The 23,588-nt window shown below is 39.3% G+C and overlaps 1 protein-coding gene across 4 annotated transcripts; it reads right to left on the bottom strand.

Moving 5' to 3' along the window:
- Positions 1-199: 199 nt before the first annotated feature.
- LOC6550080 (pleckstrin homology-like domain family B member 1) lies at positions 200-23,385 on the bottom strand. Of its 4 annotated transcripts, XM_001977494.3 has the most exons (12): positions 23,321-23,385; positions 22,842-23,193; positions 11,283-11,397; positions 10,177-10,261; positions 8,369-9,965; positions 8,083-8,258; positions 7,339-8,018; positions 6,907-7,042; positions 5,099-5,282; positions 1,835-2,286; positions 1,643-1,775; positions 200-1,575 (listed from the first exon to the last, which is right to left on the bottom strand). In XM_001977494.3, exons 3-12 carry the CDS (start codon positions 11,395-11,397, stop codon positions 1,399-1,401), a joined length of 3,735 nt encoding a protein of 1,244 aa, XP_001977530.1. In that variant the 5' UTR covers positions 22,842-23,193; positions 23,321-23,385; the 3' UTR covers positions 200-1,398. The 4 variants fall into 4 exon arrangements, with proteins under 4 accessions (XP_001977530.1, XP_026838373.1, XP_015011104.1 ...); XM_026982572.1 differs by lacking the exons at positions 6,907-7,042; positions 7,339-8,018; positions 8,083-8,258; ... (3 more) ...; positions 22,842-23,193; positions 23,321-23,385 and adding an exon at positions 6,167-6,181 and having other exon boundaries at positions 1,039-1,575; XM_015155618.2 differs by lacking the exons at positions 6,907-7,042; positions 7,339-8,018; positions 8,083-8,258; ... (3 more) ...; positions 22,842-23,193; positions 23,321-23,385 and adding an exon at positions 5,657-5,896 and having other exon boundaries at positions 1,039-1,575.
- Positions 23,386-23,588: the final 203 nt, after the last annotated feature.

The raw sequence follows: 23,588 nt of genomic DNA, 5'->3' as shown, positions 1-23,588 counted from the left end.
ATATAAAATATTAATATATGAAATAGTTTAAGTCGCGGACACCAAGAACACTTTAAAAAAGTTATAGTGCAGAAAAAAAGGATGCCAAACATATTTAAAAAAAAAATGTAAAGAACATTTAAGTTGCTGAAATATCGAAAATGTCCACTTTCTAGCTAGTTTTTCAATTTCAAGTCCAAGGAAAACAAAAAACAGTCCGTTCTCTTTTTGTTACAAATGTTATATTTAAATGCCAGAAGTATTTAGATATTTATTTTGTGGTAAGACAATATTTCCACAGAAAATACGAGCACCTGAAATGCGCTGTGAATAATATACAATTTAACTATAACTAAGTCATGGACACCAATAACGGTGAACTAAAGAAAAACAAGATGTCCAACAAATATTTTTTTTAAATACAGAACGAACAATTCCTTTGTTGACTATGTAAACTATGTAAAGTCAACAGAATTTTAGAATATTTTTTTCAGTTTCAAATCGAATAAAAATAAAATGTTTATAAAAAAAAAAAACAATTCTTTTTATTAACTAGCTCGTATTGTTACACATATTTTTAAATAGTTATTGTATAAATTTAGTTTCGTATTTCTCAGTTTTTCATTTGCTTTTGATTATCCTTTCCAGCTGCCTGAGCAAATCGTTCAGTTTTAGTCTTACGCGTAGTAATGGGCCAATAGCTTGACCCCCTATATCTCGATTGGATTGTACCAATTATACATTTATCAAAATATATGGTATATTTTTCATAAAATATAATAGATAGGCATACGATATTATAAAGTTATTGGGTAAATTCACGATGAAACTTCAAGTGGTCAAGAGACATTATGGTAGTTACATTTAAATCGTTATACAATTTGTATATGTTTATTCTAGAGTTTATGATATATATGCGACCATATAGATGCTTTCCCCATAATAACAGAGCGTCTAAATAAAGATGAATTTCAAAATCTTTAGTATGATAGACGCACTGCCACTATTGGTCAGGGGTATCCATATGATTGGGTTTGAGAATGGCGGTGTTAGTAGCATGGGGCTGTCCTTGATTTACATTCGTTTCTAAAACTAGATATAAAAAATAGTTCTAAACTACAATATGACAAAGTAAAATGTACATGTATTATAATATATAGGTCTAAAAAAATACGTTCTTGACTTTGGTCCAGTACTGAAATCTCGGATTTCATTAGTTCGCCAAAACAAGATAAAGTTTTAGGTTCCTTTTGCCCTTGTCCTTGTTGAGCAAGTGTTTTTGGTCTTACATGGCTACGTTTATCTTATGTTTTCTTTGTTATTAGTTAAGTTATTTGAGCTTATGCATTAAATAAATTTCCCATATAATGCTGAGACTGTGCACTGGGCAGAAGTGTTTGGAGTCCTCCGCGGAATCCATTAGTAGTCCAGGTTACCCTGGGCTCCGGTTATGATGGCATCGATCCAAATGCGCGCCGCCGAATCGGATGCGGCCTGTAAATTGTAGCTTCGCTTCTTCGTTTTTACAATAAAAGTGCAATGCGGTCGTCCGCTCTTCGAGGCATTCAGGTGATCCAGATAGACCTCGTCGATGGTCTGTGGATAGGAACAAGATGTGCCATTAAAATACATGAGTTTCGGGTGTGCAATGATATGGACTCACTGCAAAGTAGGCTCCGCCTCTTGGTTTCCGCTCCGATTTGTCAGAGTAGTAAATTAAAGCGCTCCTCTGGCGATCCAGGACAAACCAGCGCCTTGACCAGGCATGAAACGTGGCACCCAGCTTGTGAAGGTAACTGGAAAACCATTCGAATTATGCGATAGTTTCATTTTAAGGGGAAAACGCCAAGCTTACCCGCGACAACTGTGTGCGTCCACAAACACATGCGGGCACAGATCGATCTGGTGGCCGGCGGTCTCGATGTGGTGGCGCAGATCCAGATCCGGCGAGAAGATGGGCAGGTAGCGGGTGAGCGGACGCTGGTGTTTCGGCAGAATGCGCTTCCGATCGCTGGCGGTGCTGCCACCGCTTCCGCTGTTCCCACTTCCGCTGCCCGCCGACGCTGTGTCCTGTGAATTGCTGCTGGCCCGCTTGTTATCCGCCGCCGTCGCCGGCGACAAGGAGGCGTCCATTCCGTTGCCAAACTTGGGCGCCTCAATCGTCGCCTCGCAATTGTTGGCCTCCGAGAGCGGACGCGGACTACGCGCCACCATTTGGCTGCCACCACTTACTCCTCCGCCGCCGCCGCCGCCTCCCATTCCCAGGGCATTGGCGTGGTGCTCCAAGTCCGGTTGCGAGTGGCGTTGCTGAAATGGCGAAGAAAATTGCCATTATATTAAGTCTATTAAACTGGTATTGCTGCTTTTTCATTTCGCCCATTTTGTTTCATTTTATTGCCATTAAACTTATATCTTCAACGACGGCTTTTATGATTATGTCCTGAATGACTTGTGATTTTGATTATGTATTATTTAATGCAATTTCATGTCTTTATAACAGTGTGTTTACTGCATATCGGAACCTTCAAAGTATTTCTTTGTAACTTTGTGATTTGCAAATCTGCCGATGATATTTTGTAAAATGTATTTATAAAACCCAACTTATTTTCAAAAAAGAGCCAATCCACGTCCACTCACTAAGTAATACAGCTCATTGCGCTGGCGTGCATTTGCATCCGTGCGCCGATGCTGTACGTAAGTCATCCACACGGACATATCGATGCGAAAATCGACGGAAAACCGGATGGGAAATATTCCTGAAAATCACTTGTGCTTCCAGTGGAAATGGGCAACTAACTAAGCGATTCTCCGACGAAAACCGACGATGATGATGAGGCGACCGCCACCGCCACCGACGCCAAAGCTTCTTGCTCGACAGACTTTCAGACTTTCAGACTATCCGACGGATCTGGTCGAATGGGGCGCACATGAACATTGTCCAGCAGCCGGAGGATCGAGAACCAGATCGAGGTAATTATACCCGTAATGGGCCGCGGATCTTTGTGGCCAATGAACGGGAGAAGATAACGATGGCCAGTCTATTGCCGAGATCGGGAACTGTATAAACAAACGGGCTAAGAACCGAGCTGAAACGTAAACAAGGCATACAAAAAAAATGATGCAAATAAAATAATAATACGCAGCACACACGTAACGCGTAACTTAGAGAGATACAACCAAAATAAAACAAAGACCACGGCAAATATTCAACTTATTAATAAGTGCAGTCGATATAGAATCCGCGATTGGGACCACGACGGGGTGGTGGGGTTGCTCTTTTAAAATAAACACGGCTAAAATAAAACAGCTAACAAAATGCCGAGGCGGCCAACAACTCGTGACTAACGAGCTGGCGATGGATTTCATCGTCATCCAGGAGGATGAGAAAGATGCACTGGAAAAATATATTCCACCCAACACAAATACGGGCACAAATTAGGGCTAACTTCGTTCCAAAACACAGCCTATCTAAGTTTGTATAGTCTGAATCATTTTAATCAATGAAAAAAACTTGACAATTGTCACGTAGGAAAAACATTAATATTTGTTGTAACTTTTGGTACTCTCCTTTAAAATGATTTTATTTCAAAACTTGAAGAATACCACAAAAAACTGGAACTTTCTTTGAGTGCATGACGAAGAGAAACAAGCTTTCTAAAATTACGCATAGGATCGCACTCGTACTCCCACTATTTCTCTTAAACTTAACCTAGTTTTTCGCACTCTTGTCTACACGATCGTGTGATCTTGAAAACCAAAAAATATTTAATAGGTTAGCTCAATGTCAAACTGATTAAAGTTTTAAATCAAATATGAGAAATATAAATCAAAGATAAAATGGCTCACACTCTCTTCCATAAATTTGCAGAAACTACGACTGAAACTATTAAAATCGTACACTTAGCACAAACAAAAACAATGAATGAATTTTCGGATAATGGAAATAGCGGATTTACTGAGAAATTAAATCAAAAAAACACATGACTAAGAGGTTTTTCCAAAAGCTCTGAAAACAGTTCATTAACGGCAAAATAAATAATACCCAAAAAGGAATTTATAAACATTTATATTTGTGCGTTAAAAGTCCATCAACGATAACAAATAAGAAGAAACTATAAAACAAAACATTTAAACAGTGATTCATTTCAATTTCCTCCAGAAAACGGAGGATTATCTTAGGATATCTTAGATATCAAATGTAACATTTATATCTATGTATCTCAAAAAAGTAGTTGGCTGATCTGGTGAAAGGAAGTTATTCATTTAAAGCTAAGAAAAGCAAAACTCAGCCTCACCAGCTATTAAAATAAAATAAAGTACATCTAATAGGATTTCCAAGTAGGTATTATTAATTGATAGCTAATAATAGACATATATTCCACTTTAATTGTTATCAATTGGAAGCACGTGAACATGTCAAGAACTCTCTTCTATAATATATATGTACATAATCTTTAAGAGTTTTTGTGCGATCAAGGGAAGCCAAAACTATTTCACGAAAATATTTCAACCTTGTGGTTTCATTTGTGGATCCATTTATTTACACTATTTCGTTATCTGAGCGGAGGTGTCTAATAAAACCCAAAACAATACACACAATCCCCTTATATGAGTACAATGCACTTTATCAAGATATATTATCTTGATAAGAATACATCCAAGCACTTATTACGAGGAAGTTACTAGTCGGCATTACATACTTGCAGACAAAAGTATAGCCCACAAAATATCGAATCTAGTAAGTAAGCTATTTCTTTGGATTTAGAACTTGCAAGTGACTGAAAGTGCCACAAATAGCATTTGAAAGCAGAACTACCGTCATGCGAGAAATATAGCAGCATTAATGAATGTTTCAGTGGAATTACAAATTTGGTTACAATCTGGTTCCGCACAAAATACGACTTGTTTATGGACAGAACGGAAATGGCACATAAATTCGTTGGGTGGAAGAATGGATGGGGTCACTGGCAATTGCGCTTCTGACCATCAAAAATTTCCCGAAAGCCGCACCAAAAATCCACAATAACAAACAAACGGAAAAGCTTTCGTTTTGTTTGGCCTAGGTCATCAATTTTGTGAAGGGGTCAAGAATATTTTTAAACCGCTTTCATCAGCTCACCTGTTGAGTTGTCGTAGCAACAACTGTTGTTGTTGTGGGACTACTGCCTGTTGACTTTCGGTTTTGCACATTGTTCTCCTTATCGCCACCGATCTTTTGCACCTGGTCATCCACTGTGTCACCTGGTTTCTGATTGAGCTTCTGCAACTCGGTCTTCTCGAACAACTTCGCGTCCTTGCCGCCGCTGCAAAACAAACAAAATAAATTATTTCTAGTGTAATCAAAATTAATCATAACCTATTATAGGCACGGCTTATTGGCATTTATGAAATAATTGAATAAAAAACTATGCAGGACAACACAAATATTAGAAAGAATCCACTGTCAGAAAATATCTGCATTTGTTTTGATTTCGATGTCTTATCACACACACACCGCACATCGCAACCGGCACTGATAAGTATCTGTGTAACTTCTTATACCATATTTTGTATCTGTTGAATTCTTTCAGAATGTGTCAACTTAAACAGAACCACAATATCAGAAAGCTCTAGTGCCATTTCATAGTATTCCTTCATAACCACCGGCATTTTTTTTCTTTTCATTCGATCATCGTACCAGCAGGGAATCATCGCGTTGATTCTATACATCATCTACTTCGAATGACTCATTCCCGTGCGAACTTCGATTCCGATGGTTACGCTCGAGTTCCAACTGCAAGACTGCGAAAGCCGAAAAAACTGACTAAGCGGGCGGACGGAATGGACGTGAATGCACAATCCGAAAGCAACAGTTGGCACACAATCCAGCGATTGAGTCACATAGATACTCAGATACTCTGGCGAACGCACACTCGGATACACAATCAGCTGATAAGCTTATCAGCAACGGTGCACAGAAAGAAAGAGCTTTGTTCTTAAAATATATTATCCAGTTCATATAATATATCCTTTTAAGCTCAATTTACTTAAATCTTATTTTGAATTTGAATTATTTTAGTTCATAAACTCAGTTTGAACTGCAAAATATATTAAGGCGATTTGAATATATTGAAGCATCTATTTTTGAGTAAAAGCAAAAATTGCGAGCACAATTGGTCTGAGAAAATAAAATAAATTGAGTAGGTACTCAGGTGACGGCGCCGTTCGATCATCAAATGAGCACTAAAATAAAACTCCGATCGGTGGAGGTTTATTATTTGCCCAGACGAATGTGATCGTGGCGTCTCTATTGACTTTGGTGTGTATTTTGTTTGGGTTTTCAATTTAAATTTCAGAGTGATTTGACAACCGGTTTTCACGAGGGTGTAGTGCTGGGCACACATTGTTTAGCTATTAGCCACAAAGTTTGATTAATTATAGAAGCGCGAGTTCAATGAGTAAGCCAATAGGCATTCTAACCACACACTGCACCACAAAACTGGGTATCTTCTTCAGCAAAATGGTATTTTAATCTAACTGCAGTCAATCATTGTAATAATAAAGTATCAGTAAAGGGTGATTCATAAAAGACACTTGTGCCATAGATACAAATTGACTATTAATTAATCAGCAATCAATTTCATTCAACTTTGGTCACTGTGCTAGATAAGATAATCAACAATTCCTACCAAACAAATCAAAAGTGTATGCTAATTGGTATTGCCAAGTATTAGGTAGCTCAAGCGACCAACTAAACACCTAAGTGGAGTAATGGTTTTGATTACTCCGCTCAAGCTGCAAATGTCATTTCTTGCATCCGAGTGTAAGTTGCACTGGAAGTGCATCTCTGTTCTCGCACTTCGAGTAATTATCTCGACAGGGGGCACACATTCAATTAGCTGGGGTGCAGTGGAGCAGGGGCTGGATACCGAATGGGGGTCAACTCACTTGGCATCCGATTCCAGCTGGCGTTGCTGCTCCATCGATTGCTGGGTGGAGAGCAGATACTGGGTGCGGGCCTCGTCGTGGCTCTTCTTTTTCAGATCGTACATCTTCTGGCGCTCGTGCTCAATGACCTGATGACCTGTGGACCGTAAATAAGAGTGTCAGTAACGATTTGAATACTCAAAACTACGAAAACTACAAGCAAAAACTACAAGATACCAATTTAAAAAAAGATATTAAGATTCACTTAAACGAATTCTATTTGTTTTCAAACTCGATTGTCAGCCAACTCGCAAAGGCCACCAATTCAGTTTCAAAAACCACTGTTGCGAAGCAATTCTAGTTTTTAATAGGGTTTCTTGTGTGCTTTTGAAAAGCAAGAAGTTTGGTAGAAGTTAGTGTTACAAATTATTTTATAGATTAATTGTTCCCTACCCTGTTGGGCCAACAGAAGCTTGCGGTTCCTCTCGATCTCCATGATGCTATCGAAGATCTTTGTGCTGGCACCCTGACTGGCGGAGATGGGCGCATCATTGGCCACCTTGCAGCTGCGATCGATGTCGTCCTGCGAGGGTACACGTCTCTCCAATGGATTAACCTCGAAGCGATCGCCTTGCAGCGAAAGATTGAAGCTTATCTGCTCGCAGCTACCGCCACCCAGATCCTCGAAAAGCTGGAGGGGCAGACGCTTGGGCGTACTGGTGTTGGCTTCGATTTTATGGTTATAGAACATATTTTCATTCACGCTCTTCGACATCAAATCCTCTTGGTTTCGACGCTTCGGGCAAAGCAGTTCGGCGGAGCCAAACAGAGATTGGGACATCACTCCATTGACCAGATTGCTGCCTGTGGATCCTGGCGAGCTGGGCGAACAGGGTTCCTCCTCATCCGGTCCGATTTGAATGCGCAGAGCGGCCAATTCGGATTCCAGCATAAGACGCTGCTCCTGCCGCTTGAATTCCTCGTGACTGGCATGGTGCTCGGACTCCTCCTCGAAATACTGAAACTCTAGGTCCTCGAAAGTCTTTCTATCGCTCTCCAAAGATTCGCATACCAGCTGCAGCTCCTCCTTCAGGCACGCGTTGTTTGGTTTCTGCTTCAACATGGCTCGCAGTCTGCAAGGTAATGGAACATGTATGTAATTCATATGGTTGTTCTGTTGTCTATAAATTGGCTTACTTCTTCAGCTGGTCCTGCTTCATCTCGATGGACTGCTTAAGTTTGGCCTGCTGATTCTCCTCCATGACGCGAGTGGCATTCCTTTGGGCCTCCAGGCGGCGAACTCGGTTCTGCAGGGCCTGCAGTTGCAGACGCGGCGAGGCACTGGCGGCTAAGGGCTGCTCACCCAATTCCAACTAAAAGAGAAGGAATTTCTTATTAAACTGGTTCTGAATAACTTGAGAAAAAGGCTTAATAGCCTATGCGGTAACAAGGGATTTTAATTTGAAAGCAACTATAATTGTACCTCCAGTCCTTCGATTCCTGCTGAGGGTGGCAGTTCGGCCAGTTCCCGCTTGAGCTGCTTGCGCCGCTGGATGAGCTCCCGCCGCTGACGCTGCTCTAGGTGAATGCTTCTGGGTGCCGGAGCTGGCTTCCTGCTCGGTTTGGGTGACTGCGTCTGCGACTCCGCGGCCTGCAGATTAAGGGTGAGGTTGTAGATGTTCTTGTTACTCCGCTTGGCGGGCACCATGCGTTCCAATTGCTGCTGCTTTCGTTCGAAGGATTTAAATAGCTGCTCGTAGTCGCGTTGCTGATTTGGAGCCGGGGGTTTGGGTGCCAATGGTGGCTTCACCATGCTGGGAATGGGTATGGGCTTGGATGAAGGGACTACAGCGCTGGATGACTGAGGTGGTGGACTAATGGCCAATGCAAAGGCATTGCCAAACGACACATCCTTTTTTGGCGACATGCAGTTGGTGCGTATCTTAGTCCTCGGACTCTGTGGCACATACTTGCCACCTGAAGTTGCCGAATGGTTCTGGTTAAGATTCTCATGGCTGGCCCTGACCGCAGCCGTGGGAGCAAGTGCATTGGAGGATACGCCACTGGACGATCCGACACCTCCCGCTGAAGCTGGCACATGGATTTGGCCATTGATCTCCACACGATTGGGTCCCAGCAACCGTACATTCTCATAACCAGAGGAACTACTCAAGAGTGAAATATTGGCACTGCTTCCGGCTCCTGCCTGCTGTGGAAATGGTGACTTATTCTTGTCCCGCGGCAACGAACCATTGGTTTTGATACGGTTCTGCACAATCGGGGAGGATGTGATGCTGGAGGTACTGGACGCATTGTGCGTAGGAGGCATGGAGTTATTTCGATCCGCGTACTCTGTGCAGATCTTAAGCATATCCTCCAGTTCCGCTCCTCCTCCAGTGCCAGAATTATTAGCTGAAGGCAGACCATTATTTATATCGGTATTCACACCGTTCATCGAGTAGATCTGCAGGCCACCAGCTTTGGGATAACGATCGTAGCGATCGTTATTGACTTTCGTTAGTAGATCCGGTGGAGCCTGTTGCTGCTGCTGAACCTGCTCCTTGTAGATCGCAGCATTGCTGGGCACATTCCAGTAACCACCATTGCTGCCAACTCCCTTGGCATACTGATTGTTCAGTTGCTTATCGTTGCGATGATTCTCGGCGAGATTACGGGCAAAACTGGCGTACTTCTGGCCCAAAACATCCTTGGCCGGCATGTTGACAGTGACCAGGTCGGAGGAGAAGACCTTGGGGCACTCCAGTTCGTAGGTGGATGTGTTATTAATCGGATTAATGATGCTCTCGTAGAAGGATTCCAGCTCCAGGGACTGGCTCAGCTCGTGGGCCTGCCTCGCCGATTGCGTAAAATCGATTTGGGGCATCGAAATCCTCTCGTTGGAGCCCATCGCCGATCGCATCATCTGCGCCTCGTCCGGATTGTTGAACCTCAGATAATTCGAGTTGCCAATGGTGATCATCGCCCCCTGGCTGAGCTTGGTCTCCTCCAGGATCGGTGCACCGTCGATCAGTAGACGAGAATCCTTTTCCGGTACCAGAGTCACCTCGTTGGCGTCGCTCCTGCAAAGTTGTACGTGAAAATTTCAGTTGCAAGTCTCAAAACAATTATTTTTTTTGACATTTGTAATGCTCTGTAGATATTCAAATAGGTTCAAATAATGTGACCTGATACAAAGATTTTTGAAGATGGAGATACAGAATATAAGAATTTTACAAGTACTATACTTATGTATTCACCATATATTACTAATAAAATAAATATAAGCAATACCTGTAGATGGTGCAGTGCAGTGGACGAACCCCACTTCCATTCAACGATATGCTGCAACTGGCTGCGGATCCAATCGTAGTGTCACCTAAATGAAAATTTGAATAGAGTTAGTATACCCTTTTCAAAAGACGGTTTGAAAACCGAAAGCCTTACACTTGAAGTGGTTAACGGCAATATGAGGTTGGAATATTTCAACAGTCGATTCGATTCAACAGTATTTCTTATCTCACTTCACATCTTTCGCTCTCTGATTTTTTGGGAATATGTAGCATATTCTTAACTTTATTCTGTTTTGCTACAGTGGTAGTAACTAATTTAATTTATGGGATAAATTTGATCTTTAGTTTTAACTAAATATTCAACAGCTATACACGACTTAATTAAAAATAACATAAGAATCATTTTTCAAACAACTATTTAACAAAAATATTATATTTTTCCTACTTTTTTTTTGATCTGAATTGTTTTTTTTAATTTTTTTTAACTAGTCACAATTTGTTGTATTTATTTTAGGTACATTTTTATTTCTTACTTTATTTAAATTCGTTTCAACACGTTTCATCCCATTGTAAACTTAAAAAAAATTGAGCTTATCGCAGTTTGTTCACCATTTTCGTTGTCTTTTGTGCGTTCCTTTCGCAAGACTTTTTGTGTGTGCGCTTTGCTACTTGTTGTTTTCGTTTTTTTTTGTCTTTTTTTTTTTTTTGGTATTTTGCTTATCGCTTTACAAGTGACCTTGCCGGGGCAGAGAAAAAAATACAAAGAGAGCGAGCAAGAGAGAGGAAAAAATGCGCACGCGTGGCCGCAACAGCAAACAAAACGCAAATGACACGCGTGCGAGGGAGAGGAATGCATCCGAGTAACGGTGCGTGTCCAGTGGACTCCGCTAGAGATGTCCTCGTGTTGCGATAGCTGTGCTAGCACATATCGCATCACGAATTTTAAGTTTTAAACCAATTTTAATGTTGTTTGTTTTGATCTTGAATGAATTGAACTTATTTTTTTACTGAACTTTTAAGGTATTTAAAGCTATTTTAAATCTATTCTAGAGTTTTCAACTCCTTCGTGTCTCGTCCATCCCCAAGGCTTGCCGCAATCGTACTCACCTATGTGTATGTAGTGGATGGTGACGGCGGTGCTCAGTCGTCCGCCGCCCAGAGAAACGAGATGCGGATCCGAGGCGGCGACTCTCAGCGACGGATCCTTTTTCGTCAGGGACATCTGCAAAACGAGAAGGTGAAACGAGCGGGAATTAAAAGGGCGCTCGGTTGAATACCAGGAATGCGCAGTGTCATATGGGAGTTGCATGGGCAGCTGGCCAGTAATTGTTATTGGGATTTTTGGCACACTGTTGAGGGATTTCAGGGGTTCCCTATAATTACAATAAGTGAGTAAGTGTGTGTGCCAGCACGTGTGCTTCAAAGGGAGGGAATTCCACAGCTGTGCTGAATTTTTGTCATTTAATGGTTTTTGTAATACCTTATGAAAATTTCGTTTCCAAACCCACGTTTCTCACTATCTCCAAACTTTTTACAGCCGCAGTTGCCATAAACTGTTTTCCCAACTTCCGAATGATGTCATATATGATGAGTGAGCCCCCTTTCAAGCCGATTTCTGACTCAAACTCACGCACTTGTAGCTGATGAAGTTGCACTCGCAACAGTAAATATCTATGTGTTGTACATATGTATGTGCATATATAAAATTGGAAAAGCAACAATATCAACAACATAAACATCAATCAAACAAGGAATGGTGGAATATACATATGTACATACAAATGATTATGAATGGTTATGTGCGCTGCTTTTAAAGTAGATTGAAAACTTTATCAGACAAAAAACGTGCGCTCCCATTTTCCAGTTATCCAATGTGGACACACCATGTGGAACGGTCAACCACACACGATGGTCCAACAGTCACAGTGATACGAAAGTTGTGGAATTATTAGTGACATGATCACGATGACCATAAAATGATATTGCAACAGTGGCTTTAGTATGCTTTTATGGTTTACAATTAGGGAAATATGATTGTAAGTTAGGATATACATACATATGTATGTACATCTATTTAACTCGAAAATGCGTTTGATATTTAATAAACAATTATCATATCATGAATGTCCACAGTGGAATCTAAAGGCTTATGATCGCTTTAGATCAGGTCTCAGTCTTAGTTTCCGACAATCCTCCAGGGTATGCCACTGGATTATAATGATGATCATGATGCCGCCACTTAATCGCAGTCGCCTTTCTTTTGGTGTTTATGACCCAATTCGGGCTGTTTCAGCTTCGTTTGCTTCACTCGACATTTTCGGGGGATATGGTAGGGGAAGTGCTGGCCGGGAGATAGGGAGATGGGGTCAAATGGGGGCCACCTTTGGAAATAAAAAACAACTTTGGAGGTGGATCGGCAGCCGGAAAATGGGGAGGGGGAATGCCCTCAAACGCAATCATTTCCGCGCCCCAAAAATAAAAGTGAAAACTTTTACGACTCCTCTTTTTTCCGCTCATACACATGGTCGCTTTAGCTGCTATAGCTCTTTTTTCTACGAGTGTATGGATGCCTTATCAAAGGCCGAATTTTTTTTTTATGTATTTATGGTTGATTGATTAGGCTCATAAGGTATTCGACCCCAAATATTAAAGCAAACATATTTCACAATCTAACCCATATCTATGGGTTTTAATAAAGGTACGGTATTTCAACTTTATACCAATAAAAATTTGAAGGCTTTTCGATATACCAGCAATAGAATTATAGATTTCTTGAGATTATTATACATTTTTTTTTATGTTTTGAATTATTATTATTCCCATTAGCAATATAAGATAATATGTATGTATATTGCAGAATATCCTATTGATAATTGGTATTATTTATGCAAGTTTGTATACTTTTTCCAGTTGCATGTCATCTTCCAAATTCAATTTCTTAACCCATGGAGCGCTACTTTCGCTTTCCGTCTAGACGCTTCTTCGGGTTTGTTTTTTTATTTTGGTACCTCATATTCCTCATCATCAGCATCATCATTATAATCACGATGATGAGCGACTTTGGGGGCTGTATCATCAGCCAATCATTACAACAAAACATTACGAAATGCATTTTAGCTTTTGCTTTTATTCGATTTTCTTTCGCTTTTCCGCTCGCTTCCCTCAAATTCTGTGGCACGTCATCTTGTGTGACTGGAAAAACTAAAGGAAAATCCACAAGATGTGTAATAAATTACGCCGAAGAAAGGCGAGACAACAAAGGCGATTTTAAAGTGAATCAAATGGCCTGGAATAAATAGTTCATTCCAGGCAAATTCCGAAAGTGAGTTTTTGTGTGTTATTGTAGGCTTTTTATGACCGCCAACAACAAAAGGTATTTCAATTCTATTGAGATAAGATAAAGGCAAATGGAAAATCATCGAAAGACCACAGATATGCCGCGCAACGAGCATTATGTAAAAGCTCTGGAGCGATAACAAACATACTTTTCATACACCGCCGCTTAATAATGGGGCCAATAAGTGTATAATATGAGTATAAATAAAACATTAATTTTTACTCACAATAAACGCATGTTAAGCTGCATTTATCCTAATATATTATATGAAATATATTATATTATATACATATACAATCTATGTTATATATTATAAGGTAAATAATGTTCGAAACTGCATTATTTTCACCCCTGCTGTGCATTTAAGCCTAAACCATTGTGACACGTGTGTGTGTATGTGTGTGTTTGTGTGTGAGTGAGTGTGTGTGAGTGGAGGGTAGGGAACCCAATCATGTGGCATGGGCCTTTGAAGATGAGACATCTTTGCTCCACAAGACAAGTAATCAAACAAAAGAGTGTCAACGCAATTAACAGTTTCCTTTTCCCTTATTTCTGCCAGCTCGTTTTCCTCATTAACCCCAGATCACCCTCAACAATTCCCCCCCTTTAATATATATACCCCTCCCTTGCCCATCCCGAAATACCCCACAAATGGTTTGACTTTAGACTGATGAGCTCCCTCTGATGATGAATACATTTTTGCCATTTTTAGTTGACTTTATTTATAGAGCGCAAACACAGCTGGTAAATATGCCTCCCTTTCTCCCTGTTGCTTACACAGAGAAAAACAAGTACATACTGGGCATCCTTGTACTAAGGCACTTTTAAACTTCAAAATCCAAAAAGCATAACAAGCATAAAGATGCACAACAAATAATTGTTTTTAATTTTCGTTTAGGAGTATAAAAAGAAGTATAAAAGGAGTACAGGAAGAATGCAATTTTTATGTATAAATCATAAGGTTTTTGGCTTCATAGATACGATTAGTTTCTATATCTCGTTTTTAGAAGTGTAACCAATATATGCAAGGTGCATTAGTCAACTGTCAATATTTTCAATTGGCAAAAAAAACTCGGTTTGTTTGCTTGTTTTCGGGCTGCTGTCAGTTTTGGCTCCATTTCAGTGCCAAAAATCCACACATTCGACGGACAAGTTTTCTAATTTTTTCGCTGGGGCTGGTGGGCGTGGTCCGAGGGCGTTTGCTAATGGCATTTTGCTGTTTCAAAGCCAAACAAATGCCAAATGTAAGCCACCAATGTGGAATTCAGCTTGAGACGTGACCTGAACAAGGGAATTAAAACCCTTGGCTTTATGAGATATGTACATAAGGTTTTCCAGCAATAGGAACTCCACTTCACAGTACAACTTGTGGTTCCAATGCACGTTCAAGGAAAATTCGAGAAACGTGCCATAAAATAGTCACAAATAGTTGTCATGTTAAAAGTAATTGTACATAACAAATATTTGGCATAATATAAGAATTATATTACACTATATAGACGATCGTATTTTCGAGTTATGCAAAACAGATTCACAGCAGACTAGTGCAGAAGATATTTCCATAATTGTCCCATTAATATTTGTATAATCATATATAATAATGATTATTATATTATCGCAGTCTGGAAGCCGTGTTCAGATTTCCTGTGCAATCCACTAACAATGTGACAAATTTGGAGGGTACGAGGCACTTTATCATGGGTTAAGCATATTGAGAACACGAACCATAAATAAATGCTCATGTTTACCCAATTTGAGTACCTCGAGACCTTCGGGGACATCAAATATAATATGAAAAGTCAAATGTGGAACACGGTTTTTATACCAACAAGCGAATGAGAAACATATGCATGTGGCTGACACAATTGCGAGCAAATTTCTTGGCTATAAAATTATACAAACATAATTATCTATGCAAACCGAAATAAAATTGTGAATTAAAATGATGTGCAAAGCGTAGCCAAACAAACAGAAAACAGAACTGAATACCATTTCTAAATGAGGAGTACAGTGAATCTTCGTTAAATCAAATACCTGAATTGAAACTACGTATGTCTATATACATATATTCATTTACTTAGCTACATATATTTTTTATTAATTACTTCGGTTGAATCCATAAAGTTCATCTGTAGCTTAAATTTATTTTTATTTTTCGAAGGTTAGTCGACACAGTTACGTGCGTCAAATAAAACATAAATAAATTAGCAAACACAGTGGGAAGTGCTGAAAAGGGGGTCGCACGCCCATGCCTTGTGCATATCAAAATGCAACCCACTTTTGCCACCACGCCCCCATTTCTCCCCCCACACACACACACACACATACCCACTTTAATAATAAATAATGTGTGAAAATTATCGTGGCGTTTATTTTGTACCTGTCGCAAATGATGATGATGATTGTCAAAGGGTTTTCACACTTGTCCCCTTTTGTTCTATTGCTGTGACACCGTTTTAAGTCTATTAACTTGTTCAAAACTCCACCCACGCAAAAGAGAAGGGTAAACTGTGTGCTGTGGGTGTCACTTGGAAACTTTGGACTGCCAAAAGGCCGACAAAGAAAAAATAGTATTCACAGAGATGACAACAAACAAAGGAGAATAGTATGCACATTTGGGAAAGTCACCAAAAGGGCGTGTTGGTTTTTTTCAGTACTTAGATGTATATTTTTACATCTATATTGTATTGTATATTATATTGTATTTTTGGTGTTATTAATAGCGAGAATATCGACGACTGATTGACGCGTTTCGATTGCAGTGCTTTTTTAACGAATCCCTTTTCAAATGCATTTTGAATAAGTAATAGTGCTATGGGCATTCATTTAGCTTGGTAATTAATATTTTGTTTAAACAAACTGGAACAAAGTGAATTAACAGACTGGATTTTGAGGCCATCGCTAGATCGCCGATGCTCCATTTTCGATGGGGTTATGCGGGGGCCTTTCTGTGTGTCAAGTGGCTTGTTAATTATGCTTATGACTTCAAGAGAATTACCCAAAAATGGGGGGAAATTGAAGCTACTGCAGCGCCTTTGGGGAAATACGAAAATAAATGAAGATAAATAAAAATAAAAATCTAATTAACACACCATTTGAGGCAATTCTCAGCCGCTCGACTCGCCGATGCTCATCTCCAACCAATTGAGTTCAATTGAAGTAGTAACCAACAACAATGGGACACCATTTATGAATCATTTGTGGAAAATATAACAAAATCAAGGGGGAAATTGCAGACAGCGCGCGCCGCACTGCAATTGCAAATGCAAATGCAAACAAATGCGTGATGTCATCACAAAGGCAGCAGCAAAACAGCAGCAACATCGAGCAATTGCATTTAACACGACAACAACGAAGACAAAGCGTACACCACAATCAGCGGGCCAAGTTGTATGAGTGCACTGAGAGAAAAAATGGCAGAATCGCAGTAAGCAGAGTATGGCGAACCCTTTATCGAACCCGTCTCGATCAAATCAAATTACAGAAATGATTATTTTATATTTGGATCGTGTTACCTTGCAATATATATTTTTCTCTCTGTAACAGTTACTGTTGTTATTTTTGTATGGTTTTCTGTGAATATGTGGCCGTGTGGGGGGTACAGTAATTCAAAGTAAAGTGAGGCAAAGTGAAACAACAAAACTTGATTTGACTGGATGACTTCATTAACGGAACACGCAGCAGACAAAGCGAATTTACATCCACATAGTTATTGAAAAAAAAACAAGATAGAATGCTATAGTCGAGTTCCCCGACTATCAGATAAACCCATAAAAATGACTAATAGTAATATGCATTTCAAACGCTTATGTAAGAAGCATCTCGATATGTACCTAATAATACAGATCTAAAAATTCATCTTCACTGTTTCATTCAGCCCACAATTTTAAAAATTATTTTTCTTTACAAAAGAGTAGTTCTATTTATTTTCAGACCTCTTCATCTTTCTTTTTTTTGAGGTGGGCATTGTATTGTCTTTAATTTATTTAGTTTATTGATTCAATTAAATTCAACTGTGAGCATTGCGTTTAATTAAAGTCAAGCCCCAAGATGATAATGAAGGCCATCTTTGTCCCACGCAAAGTGCGTGGATTCCAGGGGCGAACAAGGGTTAATGTTGGCAGTTTGTTGAACTCACAGCGACAGCGACAGCAACAAAAAACACAAAACTACGCTTTTTTCCAGTCTTTTTGTTTTTGCACTGTTTACGGCCGGAAAACGGAAGCGCCTGTTTTGGTATTGTTTATTATTGTCTGCATTTATGCTGCGCTGCCCATTGAAAGAATTATGAATGTGCGTTTATGGTTATGGGCTAGGGATTGTAGGGAATGCCATATATGCACATACATCTAGGGTATATCATGGGGCAGGGTATGCGATAGAGAATGGAACTTGTGACTATAGACAACTAAGAGCGGCGAAATGGAACGACATGGTGACATTGCAATGGGAGCACCGTTGTCGCTGCCAAAGGTGTCGCCTCCAACTATTGCCACATGTCGCACATGGCACGTGCACTGCGAAAAACGAGGGAAATCCAACGGATAATTATGCATGGCCTCAAAAATAAAATAGAGAGCTTCAGAATATATTGCTATTGCACGTAAAAGGTCTCTTTTGAATTATAGTTAGTTCCAATTCGAGCAAACATAGGATTCAGTTAAGTATCGAAAAAATCTCGATAAGTTCGATAAAAAATTCGATGCCTACGTTTTGTATAAGCGATGAGTCGCTTTCAGTAGCTTTCCATGGTTTATCAACCTCCTTAGAGGTTAAGTGTGTGACTTCTTTTCCCGTGGAACATTAGACAAGAGAAACGGGGTTACGCACATATGTGATATCTTTCCCAGTGCAACGCCGCATATTCATCACTCACACACACCGATATGGACGCACCATTAAAGATCAGCGACGGTGACAAAGTGCGTCCGGTTTTCAAAAGTGTCGGATGCAAATGTGCAATGCAGCGAATGCGGGGGATAAAGACAACGAGTAGGAGGAGGAAGAGCAGCTGGATAAAGAGAAGGAGAAGCCAGCGATCGATGGAGAGAAAAGTCATCGAAATGGGAGGGCAATACTGACAATATTGGCAATGATGGCAATGCACTTTTCGCAGGGAGGGAAATTGAAATCGAAACATGTGCAGCGGTGGAAAATGGTTCTGCTTCCATTTCCACTTTTTCCACTCCTTTACCAACCAGCTGCAACACCATAAAGTGTGAAATGGAAAAACACATTAAAAAAGCAGGGAAAAAGTCGGGGGAAAAGAACGAAACATATGCTGGCTGACGGGTCGGGAAAATGCGGCACAGTGGGTCACAAAGTGTTAAATCATTAAAGTACGAAATATTTTAAAACAAACCGGATGCTCGTAAAATTTCCCATTTGAAAATTTTCCAAAAAAAAAAAAAGTTAATTGAATGGAAACGAGAAAACAATTAAAATACTAAAGTATATTTTGCTGCTTTCAGACCTTAAAAATTAAAAAAATTTTAGAGACTGGAGAACGCGATAAAAGTAATACGTATGTTCCTCAAAATATTTGTAAAAATCCACACTGAAGACAGAAAAGTATATCACAAAATGTGTTATCGACGCCTTAAATAATCCCAAAATCTTTCAACAAATTAAATACATATCGCAAATATCGTCACAATATCCAATTAAACTTTCTTTTGTCGATCTGTGGCATTGAATCATTAAAGAAACCATTTAAATAGAATTACTAATTTTCCAGCCAAGCAACTCGTAGTAGTATGTATGTACAAAGAAATGCTTTCATAGTTTTCCACGGCTTGCTGAAATTTGAAAAGCCCATTTAATCGGAGACTTTCGCACTTTCGGGAACCAGATCTTCAAAGGCGATTCTGATTCTACGGAATTCTTATGGGTGTTTTTGCATAACCAGCGCTATTGTGTTTTGCCGAGCAGTGAAATTCGAAGCCGGTGGAGGATGTGGGGAGGTTGTGCCCAAATACGATTCCCCAGTACGGCGTCATCCATCTTCCACTTGATGCGGTGCCATTTAATGCCTGGCGAGCAAAATAAACTTCTCTGGAATGAAACTGAAATGCCACCCACCGAGGATGCGAAAAATAAACCCCCTTGGAAAACCAAGTCGAGTCGGCAAAAATCATATCCCATCGCACTCATTTCGCTTGGTCGGCAAACTGGTGGCAGGCAGTGTCAGTATCCACATATGTGTTTGGCCATTTGTTGACATCCAAACTGCAATCCGAACCGAACCAGAGTTTTATGCTTTCATTTAATTCTTTGCCAATGTTGTGTTGATGTTTAAACGAGCTGCCCGCAGACGAGGCACAAGTGACACATGGAACATTTGTTTTTATGTTTTTTATGAAATCAATTCGAGATGTCACATAAAAAAGAGAACTTTTTGCGCCACCAAAAATATATATTTAATTAGGCGTATTTATAGAAGTAATATTAAACATATTACATATTTTTGAAAGAGCAGGATTTTATCATGTAAGCAATTATATTTTGTAGAGCAGGAAATATTATCTAAGTACATGTCCTCTCGTTAATGATGTTTAAAAAATTAATCTAATGTGCAATAATATCTTATATACATATACAGTATTTTCTCATGTAAAAGATTACATTTGTAAAAGTAAAACTATGGGAATAATTCCTCAATAATTTATTTTGGAAAATTAAGTGTTTGAAAATTATTAATATATTTGTTCATGCCGAAAATTGATTTAACTAGGTACATATCGGTACCATCAAATCTTATTTTCCTCCATGAAATAATTTTTAAACGTGGGCTGAGAGTGTATATGTAATTTCAACCGAGCTCATTTCTTGAAGCAAACAGCTCAAAAACATACAAAAGTCAAACCGGCAAAGAAAATAACAACAATTGTTAGCTGAGCCGGCTAAGGCAACAAATTAATAAAAGGCCATGACAACAATCGAGCAACGGAAAATCAACAAATTCGAGTCAGTAATATCCAGCCCACCTAGCGAAATAATTTAGCAAACATAAAACTAACAAAATGTGTAAAAACCAAAGAAAACACAACCGAAATCGAACTAAAAATGCCTTAAATAACCGGTTGAAAAGATCGAATTTGGGATTTGTCTGGCCATTATTTAAAAGCAATAAAACAATAAATTACAGTATGAGTGTGAAAGTTACTTCATTTGAATACAAATTAAAATCACATCGTTTAGATTCAAATAATTTCAATTAACATTTTACAACCTTTTAGATAATGCTTACATAAATAAACTATTAAGTGGATCATTTGTAAACATAATTCAACAAATTGAAGCACAGAAAAGGCACTCAAGTTCGTTAAGTCGTTCAAAAACATATTTTCTAAGAAGTGTGTTCATATTATGTGCATTTTCATCTCAATTGCATTATTACCCCTCTTATAAGTTAGTGTATAAATGGCAATATGTATTCGTAATCCAAGTCAAACGTTGATTTTTTGTCTTGAACTTAGCTTTTTGCTTTTTTTCCGCCTTCCTTTGTTGTTTGCCCTTTTTTCTGATCTCAGACACGTTCCACTCGCGTTTGAAATTTCGCAGCCCAAAAAACAAAAAGCCAAAAAAAAAAAGAAAAGAAAACACAAATAAAAAAAACGTATAAAGAAGAAATAAAAAAAAGGTAATATAAGCCCCGAACAAGTTCTCGGGTAAATAATTAAATATGTATCTTGACTCTTTATATTCGCTGGTTATTTGTGTATTTAGCCGGGCTATTCATTCACTGGCCTTGCCATTCCCAAGTGATGCCAATTTGAGCAATTTACATACATAATTCCAGTCGCTGGGAATGGGTTTTGTGGCCCAATAGTAATAGTAACCACATTTAGACGTCATAACATCTGGCGGAAACTCGCAGGCATTATAATACTGTAATTACAGTCCACTTTCCACTGTTGAGCCGCGGATTTTCTTTTTCACTATTTTCAGCTTTACTCAGCTGGTCTTTAGCTGAAATGGACATAAAGTGACATAAGTAGTGCCAGTACATGGGGTACAAAATGGAGATACAGGCCTTCTGGCAGGATATTATTGTTTTACTTTCATATATGTGAGTTAGAATCACATATATGTAAATAGTTGCCGACTTATAGAGAAATCAAATTTCAGATAGAATACGGAAGAACCCGTCCTTATGAAGTGCATTGCCAGCCAGCTGGGAGTTCACAGTGGTTGCATCGCAATGTGGCAGCCACGCCCCAAAAAGGAAAAGGCAAAAGAAACGCGCAACCGAACTTTCGCAACTGGCCGCCCCGCCGCTTAACCCTTGTCAGCCGCAGCCACCACAAATGACCCACTCACTCGAGAATCGAGTGAATCGTGAGTCGGGAATCGGGAATCCCTCTCTTTGCGCCTGTCTGAGCTGCTTTTTATGGAAACCGGCTAAATTCCATTTGATTTGGAAGTCGGGCCAAGAGCCAGAGCCTCGTCTTCTTGTCATCATTTCTCGGCTTGCCTTTGCTTTTCTTTTCCCTCTTTCTCTGCACGGCAAGAAATACTTTTTATTTTCCCCCACATATCACTAGTTAGCGGTCCAAAAATGCATTGCTGATCCATTAACATATTGCCATTTCTGTGCTCAACTGGTTTTTCGCTTTGAAGTTGGCTGCCGTCTTTAAGGTGCGATAAAAAATCTCGTATATTGTGGATTTCCATATTTCATCCAAACTTGAAAAAATGCTACAATTCTGATGAGTAAGTTAAAGCCCACAGAATAATCTTATCTTTTTCTTCTTCCTTCCTATATTGCTTAAATATTGTTTATCTTAACGTTTAAATAAGGGTAAACTAATGTAGAGTGCTAAGTGCAAGGAACTTGTTTTTTTACACTAGATAATTTTGAGATAGGTTTTCGGAAAAATTATGATTATTCTTTTTTCCGCTTCGTTAATATGCTTTCTGTTGGATTCAGTGAAGTTATTTACTGGTAAATCTAGGGATCTTATCAGCTTCATTGTTACTAAGACAAAAACCCTACATTTCCCTTGTTGGTTACAAAAACAAAACAAAATATCTCCAATCAGAAAATAAAATCCTTTAAAACAATGATTTTGGCGCCAAAACTGTGAGAAGCGTTCACCTAATATTTCACGATTTATTTTAATGTTTTTGTGTACTCTCTACTTTACTGGATATATTCCTATTGGAGTTGCTCTCAGACTTTGGCTAGGTGATTTTTTTCAGTGCACTGCATTTCACTTCGACTGTCAAGGGCGTTTTCTTTTCTACTTTGGGATAAACAGTTACTTTCGGGATTGCAATATTGTTGCATTTGCTCTGAAATTGTTTATATGCAGGGCAATACTTACTTTACAACTTCCGGCGTCAACTGTTGCTGCTTGTTGTTGTTGGGCTGTTGTTGGCTGGAAGTGTCACGGTGCTCCTCGAATTTGCATTCAATAATAACAAAAACAATGAACACACGAAATAAAAAGCCGCGCAAACAAACAAAAACACACACGCACACACACACACACCCGTGTGTGTGTACACACGCACACTAGTGCTCGAAACGAGTTTATTTGCTGCACACAACAACACCAACAACAACAACAAAGGCGAAAAGGAAACCGCAAGCAGCCAAGGATAAAATGCGATTTGCAATTAAATTCCACCGCATCGCCAGCATCGCATCGTCCGGTGGTCGATTTTCTCTCAGTGCTGAATGGAAGGCAGCGGGCGAGCCAGTGAACGCAAAAAAAAAAACAAAACAAAACAAAATACGGCGAAAAAAGGTAAATAAACGCACGAAACGCCGACGAAGGAACTATTTACAAAATCTTCTCACTTTTGAACCGAATTCAGCAACGCAACAACACAAACTACTCAAGCGGGCAGTGTGACCGCGCTGGTAAAAGTTAGAAATGCCGCAGGGCACAAATTAATACCGCTGAATACTAATTTGCTCAGCGAAAATACCATTCGTGTACCGCCTAAATAATTAAATATTCTTCCGACATTAAATAAGTCAAAATATAGTTATTTTAATAATAAACAAATGACTTTTTTATAATAGTGATAATTAATGATCATTGGCTTTATAGGTTTCGTATTTA

The sequence above is a fragment of the Drosophila erecta genome, unplaced genomic scaffold, assembly GCF_003286155.1.
Source record: "Drosophila erecta strain 14021-0224.00,06,07 unplaced genomic scaffold, DereRS2 tig00000126-arrow-pilon, whole genome shotgun sequence".
In the NCBI taxonomy this organism is placed as follows: domain Eukaryota; kingdom Metazoa; phylum Arthropoda; class Insecta; order Diptera; family Drosophilidae; genus Drosophila; species Drosophila erecta.
The sequence above is the reverse complement of the archived record's forward strand: the minus strand, read 5'-3'. Positions and strand labels throughout refer to the sequence as shown.

Bases quoted from the DNA above. Each gene is read 5' to 3' on its own strand.
- LOC6550080 (XM_001977494.3), bottom strand. From the start codon at position 11,397: ATGTCCCTGACGAAAAAGGATCCGTCGCTGAGAGTCGCCGCCTCGGAT. The intron at 7,043-7,338 runs GTAGGGAACAAT...TACGGTCCACAG, and splicing joins GCTTCTGTTGGCCCAACAGG to GTCATCAGGTCATTGAGCAC. The intron at 1,776-1,834 runs GTAAGCTTGGCG...ATGGTTTTCCAG, and splicing joins GACGCACACAGTTGTCGCGG to TTACCTTCACAAGCTGGGTG.